We start from the raw sequence: 8180 nt of genomic DNA on the forward strand, positions 1-8180 counted from the left end.
CTCAAACAAACAGTCAAAGTGTTATTGTCAATGTCCAAAGACAGAGATGTTGAAGTGGGGAAACCATACGAAGACGAAGATGGTATAACAATTGTTCCTGTAAAAGAACCAACATATCTGAAGTTAGCAGAGACTTAAGTTCTGTTGCAGATATTCGAAACGACTACCAACAACTGAAAGACAAACTTCAAACTCAGGAAAAGATTTGTCAGGCTTTAAGTATAATGTTAAACTTGGTCGAACACAACCCTGTAAAAGTGAACTCATATGTCATTGCACCTCATGAAGTCTTGAAAGAACTATTGAAACTTTTGACAGAGGCAGACGATATAAACATCAAAGAAATAGAACCCGACATTAGTTGCTGTGGTGTTCATATAATGTCATTGACAAGATATACGTTATGAAAGGAGGTGAAACGTTGAACTTAAAGTATAGTTCCCAGACGTCATAAAATATTTGACGACCACAACATTTCATTAAAATTTATTTGCTAAGTAAATGGCAGAAGATATAATGGTTATACTATTACGACTAAAAACCCTGAGTCATATAATTCTATAACAACAAACTTACAAAGTCCTCAAGGACGGTATTGTAAACTAACTTTAAACACAATGACGACTAAAGCCTGTTTTGCTCTTTTGACACCAGAAGACTTTATTGTTGTGAATGGTAAAAAATACTCCTTTGAAGATACTTACTCAGATATACCACCAACAGGTTTGTTGACTTATTTAATACTTTAAGGACGGGTGTAACATGTGCTGCAACTAGAGCAGGTTTCATTATGTTTGGATGTCCGACTGAGTTTACTATAAACGATATGAGCTATAATACAAAACTTATTTCTGGTTTTTACTACCAACAGTTTCCTATAACAGGAAAAGGTGTCATACAAGGAATGTCTATTCCATTGACATTAAGCACACCAATCTTATATATTGTTTCAAACTTAGGTTCAAAGTGTTATTCGAATGTCGACAGAAACTATTATGACCAAAAAGATACTTATGCGTATAAACAATACTTTCTCTGCTGGTTTGCCTATTGTTCATTCGAATGCAGAATTTTCAACCTTAGTGAACTCAAACACTTTGGCAAGTATAACGTTGACATTAGTTGACGCAAACTTTGTTCCTGTAAAACTTTTATGTCCTATGTATTTGTCAATGACGGCAGAAAGTTTCGAATTGGAAGATGCAACTGGTGAAAGTATTGTATTACAAGAACAACTTCAACAACAAATAGCTCAAGAACAACAAATGCAACAAATCAACAACAAAGTCAAGAATAAAAAAAATATTTTTTTATTTTTATAAAAATGTTTACAGAATAGATGTTTCAGATTTTTATGACTTCCAAGCATTCAGAAATATGTGTCCATTTAGAGACTATAACAAAGCAGTCGAGAATTTGAAACGTTTAGTCATTTATGTTGACTCTGCCCCCAGAATGTTATGTTATGAAAGAATGGGATGTAGTCTTTAACAAACCTAAAGCAACAATAGTTTTCAGAACAAGAATGTAGACAGAAACTTAAGAAAATAAAAGTCGTACAAGTTGGCATGAAGATGTTAGATGCTTGGGATATCTTATTGTCAAAGTTAGAAGATTTTCAGTTCGAGGTATAAAGTTCTATACACCTTCTCCAAACTTCTATTCTATCTTCACTGGATATAAAATAAATGAACAAGTAGAATGGAAAGAAAATATTATAGAAGCTTGGTTAGACCATGTCAAAGAAATTATATGCAATGGAAACGAAAGAGTCTATGAGTATATCTTATGTTGGTTTGCAAACATCTTACAACATCCAAGTGCTAAAATGAAACTGCTCTCATTATAATTGGAAAACAAGGAACTGGTAAGAATACTTTCTTTACAGATATTTTGTGCAAACTGTTAGAGGGCTATTCGAATCCGAATATGACAAACTTAGAAAACATCTGTGGCAAGTTTAACTCCTCAATAGAGAATATGAAACTTATAGTTTGCAATGAACTTCAAAGTATAGATACAACAAAAGTTTTGAACTCAGATGCTTTGAAGAGTCTTATAACAGACAAAGTTGGAGTTGTTGAAAGAAAGTATAAAGACCAAAGAGTTTGTGAAAATGTTGCAAACTTCATTATGGTTTCAAACAATGCTGTTCCAATGAAGTTAGAAAGTTCTGACAGAAGATATGTAGTTGTCAGAACGTCAGATTCTCATATGCAAGATACAGAATATTTTGACGCTTTGTCAGAATGTTTGACATCTGACTTTTACAACCACTTGTTCTCATATTTTATGACATTAGATATTTCAAAGTTCAATCCAAGACAAATTCCACATACCGAAGAGAGACAAACATTGTTAGAAGCAAACAAGAGTGTATATGAACTGTTCATAGATGAAACTGACTTTGTGTCATTAGATGAAAGGTCATTGTACGATTCGTATAAACAATATTGTCAAGAATATGGTTATATGACAGCTTCTAAACGAACATTCTTGGCAAATGTCAAAAGTCTTTTAGACGTACAGAATGGTGTATATACAAAGAAAATTTTTTATGAGTAAATTTAAAAAAAATATTTTTTATCCGATAGAAAAGATGGCAAAATTCATCTCAGTAAACAAGTACATGTCAGGACTTAAAGAAGAACTAGACCAATTCACATATTTGAATGTTTACTTCTACCATTTTGAAAAGTCTTCATTCAGCAAAGTTTGGAACATCGAACCAGTTAAGTTTGCTATTGTGACTAAAAATGGTGCGAAATTTGAAGACTTAGACATAGAAGGTTTGTTAACAGTCAAAGAAAGTTTTGACAGAAGGTTCTCAAACCTTAAAGAAGGCAAAGCATACAAACTTGTTATACCTTATGAACCAAAGAAAGCAGACGACTATGAATATTATGAGTCTAAGATAGTTGAAGTTCAAGGTAAATTGGGTAAAAAGATTTTAGAGTCTAAGCCAGTGTTTACTCCTAAAGAGGAAGAGAACATTGACATTGACCCAGAAATGTTCTAAAAATAAAATTTTATTTTTACATGTCAAATTTCTTTTTCTCTGGAACTGGTTCAGGTTCTTTCTTCTCTTCTTCTACTTTCTTTTCTTTCTTTTCTTTCTTCTTCTTTTCTGGTGGAGTTATGTCAAATTTGGCGCAACTATATTTATGTAAAAGTTCTTTGTCCTTTAATAGCTCATCTATTCTGTTTTCTATTTCATCTTCAAGAACAGCGCATGTGTCTTCTTTGCATTCTAAGAACTTTTGTTGGACTTCATCTTTCCAAGAGGCGTCATCTCTGTCAACAAGTCTGTCATTGACAAATTTTAAGACTGCTCTGCTTAATGTTTTATGGTTCTTGTCATATTCCCAGAAACAGAACTTTAGAACAAATTCACCTTTCTTGTTTACACTATGTAAGATTTTATGGTCGACAGATGTTTTGCTGTCGAAAAGCTTGTCTCGAATATAGATAGCGAAATCGCTAGACATTTTCTAAAAGATAAAAATTTTAATTTTTCTAAAAATATGTTAGAAAAAAAGTTTGCTGACATTGACAAGAAATTTGAGAATGTTTTAAACAAGAACAAGGTGAAGTTAGAAAATGCTCAGATAAAGCCTATACATGACAAGTTCTTATTTGCTCAGAATGGTATAACAGGTCTAATTGCACCACCTGGGTCGGGTAAGACTTTCACTTATCTTAAAATGGCTGCACAACAACAAGAACTAGATGAGAAGAACCCATTCTATGAGTTAGTTGTCATTTGTAGTACTTCTGGTCAATTTGACCAAACGTCAATTCGTTCAAAGATATTATAAAGAAGTCTAAGTTAGTATGTATAAAGGATACTGAGTTGTTAGATTGGATAAAGAAGTACCAAAGAAGAGTTTTGAAGTATAATGCTATAAATGAGTATATAAATTCTAAGTTTAAAGACCCAAATGAGGAAATGCAGAGAATATTAGAGAAGAAACACTTCAGAAACAAACAGAAAGAGATAGAATACATTTCGAAGAAATTGCAATCTTACGATTGGAAGACTTACCCTCATAGATGTCTTCTTATCTTAGATGATTTCGCCTCTCATCCTTTGTTAAAGAATAGAGAACAAGATATGTGTCGAATTCTTAAGAAGCTCAGACACTTTAACATCTCAGTTGTCATTTGTGTACAGACAGCAAAGAGTTTAAGTAAGGATGTTAAAAGAATACTTACTGACATTGTACTTTTCCCCGGATTGTCCGAAGACGATTTCATGGAACTTATGAAAGAGTCCATGGCAGGTAAGTTTGACAGACATGAACTATGGAGAAGTATAAAGTCATACAAGACCCTCATACTTCTTTCAGAATTCATATCTACGCGAACAAAGTTCAAATTGTAAAAAGTCAAGCTTGAAAAATAAATGGTTCATCTACCCTACTTGTTTGAAGTTGTCAAAATACTCTGTTATTTTTTCCTTTAACAATGACAAATCTTCTTTGAAGGTAAGTATTGTACAACCTTTCATATCATAGTGTGTTTGAGGTAACGTATCTTGAACTATTTGTTTCACATCTTCATTCGGTGTCATTGAAATCGGTAAGTTTTCGCGATAGAACCAATTTCTGTCAGATTAGTAAATCTTAGCAAGGTCGTAAAAGCTTTTGTTGTTCTTCTGACTAAATGCAACATAACCATATCTCTGTCTTCTTCATTTTCCATCTCTTCAGTATAAATCATATACTTATAGTTCTTTTCCTTTCCTTTTGGTACTGAACGTGGTATTCTTTTCTGAATGCTTTTGTCTTTTGCTTCAAGCTTGTTTTCCATCTCTTCACGTTCTTGTCTATGAATTTCGTCAAGAAGTCTGTAAATATTCCAAGCATAACGAGGCGAAGCCCACATTGCAACAGCATTTACAAGAAGTCTATGTACATAATATCCTCTCAACACCGTTTGGCAATTTTTCACGATTTTCATAGAGTTTTGGCGACTGCGGTTTTTTACTTACTCGCTGTTCTTCACTGTTTTCAGAAAAAAGTATGTCTCGCTGTGCTTCGCTCAAAAGTTCTTGTGTGCTTTGGTTCCTAAACCAGTCTTGTGGTTTCTTAGTATCTGGAGCAAAACATGCTGTCAAAATACTTTGCATTTGGTACATATCGTCTTTGACCGAACGAATGAGACGGAGTTGTTTGTTAAACTGTATGTACTCGTATTCTTCATTTATAGCTTCATGAACGATAGCAGTTGTTGTGTTCTCTGTTGTTGACATATCTGTCTTTACATACAAAATAAAAAAAATATTTTATAAAAAATTAGCGTTATTTTCTGACTTTCACAAAAGACCAAAAATAAACGCTTTACATGTATTTTTCAGCAACTTCGTCAAATAATTTTATAGCTTTATCTATCTCATCTACTTCAAACGTTTCTTTACCTTTTATGGGAGCACCATATATTTTTCTCAAACTTTTCAAGTAGTTCTGTTTCTGCAGCCTCATTCAAATTAGCAAACACAACCTTGACTCTATTGCTGTACTGTCATATCTTTGAGTTATATTATATGTCCTTCCTATCTTATATCTTTTTGTGTTGAAGTCCTTTCGGTTTCTGAACGATGTAAAGTAAGCCCTTCACTGCAACATCCGTATCGAATGAACCATATGTTATGAAGTTATATCCAACAAGGGTCTAACATAACAAACTATTGGTATAGACTTTTGTCTAAAAGATATGCTGCAGTTCCATAGAATCTTACCGATATCATAAGCTCAGGATTTCTTGTCAAATTTTCTGAGTTGAAGCATTTCTAACCCAGTCCTTTGTTTTCTTTCCAGATGGAGATATAATGTCTGACAAAGAATATTTGTTGTTATTCTTTGAGTATCTTACGTTTAAATCACCTATTCTAACCACTGGTGGCATTGTCTATCCTTTCTAACTGTTTCAAACTCAATGTTGTCATTTTGTTCTTACATACAAATAAAAAATAAATAAAATAAAATACTTTAATTTTTTCTGTCTTAAGGAAACTCATGAAAATTGGTCATTTTTCAACAAATAATATTTTTAGGTGAAGAGGTTGAGATCTAACACCGTTTTTCTACCTCCTTTCTAACATGGTCTAAAACCACGAAAATCATGAAATTTCATACGGAATTCAGCAAAAATAAAGTTTATGTTAGAAATGTTAGATCTAACACGTTTTTAAAACGTTTTCTAACATGGTCTAAAACACACAAACTCATGAAATTGTGTGCATTTTTCAGCAAAAATATATTTTAGTGAAGAGGTGAGATCTCACCGTTTTCTCACCCGTTTTCTAACATGGTCTAAAACACAAAACTCATGAATTTGTGCTGAAATTCTCGTTAATTCAGCAAAAATATATTTTAGGTAGATGGTTAGATCTAACCTCATTTCTAACCTCTTTTCTATCCCAGTTATTTTATAAGCGTTTACATGGTAAACGTTATGAATTCGTGAGACTCTAAACAGTTTTGTAGCTTCTATTTCTTCTTTTAGTACATCGAATGTTTTAACAATGCCGAAAGTTTCTTTATATTTCTTCTTGACGTCAGATAGAAGGAATCTTCTTGCTGTTGGATAGTTTTTGTCAAGACTTCATTGCAAATGACCAAAAATATATTTTATGTTAGCATGTTAGATCTAACACGTTTTCTAACCTCTTTTCTAACATAACTATTTACAAGCGTTTTACATGGTATATGTTGCGATGGTTCATGACTTTAAACAGTTTTGTAGCCTCTATTTCTTCTTTTAGTACATCGAATGTTTTAACGATACCGAAGGTTTCTTTATATTTCTTCTTGACGTCAGATAGAAGGAAATCTTCTGCTGTTGGATAGTTTAGTTAGTATACATATCATGTGTACGGAGGCACTGCGTTCCACCGTACCCATTATATGTGAATTTGACACTTTACAAAACCGTTAACATATATTTTACAACACAAACGACAACACTAACTTAACATTAAATATTTACAAAGCCGCCAACCACTTCACCTCACTAACGTTTTCACAAACGACTTCACTAATGTAAAAAATAAACGTTCTCACTTACAAAAGTATTGCAACTCCTCCCATTGCTGTGCTTCACATAACAGCTCATAATCTTCTGACTCACTTTCTTCTTCATATAGGTCAAAGTCACTGTCAAAATAAATGTTAGTAAGTTTTGACAAAGCTAATGAAACACGCTTACCGTTTGTATCTATAGTTAGTATACATATCATGTGTACGGAGGCACTGCGTTCCACCGTACCCATTATATGTGAATTTGACACTTTACAAAACCGTTAACATATATTTTACAACACAAACGACAACACTAACTTAACATTAAATATTTACAAAGCCGCCAACCACTTCACCTCACTAACGTTTTCACAAACGACTTCACTAATGTAAAAAATAAACGTTCTCACTTACAAAAGTATTGCAACTCCTCCCATTGCTGTGCTTCACATAACAGCTCATAATCTTCTGACTCACTTTCTTCTTCATATAGGTCAAAGTCACTGTCAAAATAAATGTTAGTAAGTTTTGACAAAGCTAATGAAACACGCTTACCGTTTGTATCTATTGCTTTTATATATCTCCCATTATGTTTGTTGTCATAAACGCTCAAACAACTTTTCCCTTTCTCCCTCGCTATCTGATAGAATGTATTTTCACGAGGAACGAAGAACAAATTCTTGAACTCATGACCGTTGTAGTTTGTTATCTCAATGTTTTCGTCATTTACATCCAAATAAAAATAAAAATTAATAAAAAATAAAACTTAAAAATTAATGATTATCACCACCCTCACACGTATGAAAAACATAGACACAAAAATAAATTTAGGTGAAGCGGTGAGATCTCACCTCTTTTTTCACCTGTTTTTCACCCTGTTGAATTCATTGCTTTATAACTCTCTTCTTGGTTTCTTTTTAGTGCTTTCTGTCACGTCTGTCTCCAACTTGACTGTCCTTTCTTCTTCGGCCGTAATGAACCAGTTACTTCCACCAGTCACATGGGTTAAATGGTCTTTTAGGGTTTCTCAGTATCCATCTCCTTAGGGCCATACGGAAGAACTACTGATGGAGGAAGCGTTCCATTTCGACTTCTATTTATTAATGCATTGTTTCACCGTTTCATCTGGTCATTGAACGGTCTGTTCTAGTCCTCTTC

At 33.2% G+C, this 8180-nt stretch overlaps 2 protein-coding genes and 3 pseudogenes across 5 annotated transcripts, besides 1 other annotated feature; 3 read left to right on the plus strand and 2 right to left on the minus strand.

Annotated features, from left to right (window-relative positions):
- Positions 1-8180: part of a mobile genetic element that runs on past both edges of the window.
- Positions 1325-2565, plus strand: TVAGG3_0669750 (annotated as a pseudogene). Its single transcript has one exon. A coding segment is annotated over exon 1 (1241 nt).
- TVAGG3_0669760 (protein of unknown function, DUF4108 family) lies at positions 2600-3019 on the plus strand (the record flags this gene model as incomplete). The annotated part of the gene is made up of 1 exon (XM_051242348.1): positions 2600-3019. One exon carries the CDS (start codon positions 2600-2602, stop codon positions 3017-3019), a length of 420 nt encoding a protein of 139 aa, XP_051088935.1.
- On the minus strand, positions 3036-3488 carry TVAGG3_0669770 (uncharacterized protein; the record flags this gene model as incomplete). Its single annotated transcript, XM_051242349.1, has 1 exon — positions 3036-3488. The coding sequence occupies one exon, from the start codon at positions 3486-3488 to the stop codon at positions 3036-3038; it is 453 nt and encodes a 150-aa protein (XP_051088936.1).
- On the plus strand, positions 3950-4398 carry TVAGG3_0669780 (annotated as a pseudogene). The gene has a single exon. A coding segment is annotated over exon 1 (449 nt).
- On the minus strand, positions 4616-5140 carry TVAGG3_0669790 (annotated as a pseudogene). Its single transcript has one exon. A coding segment is annotated over exon 1 (525 nt).

Source organism: Trichomonas vaginalis, chromosome III, assembly GCF_026262505.1.
Source record: "Trichomonas vaginalis G3 chromosome III, whole genome shotgun sequence".
NCBI lineage: Eukaryota > Parabasalia > Trichomonadida > Trichomonadidae > Trichomonas > Trichomonas vaginalis.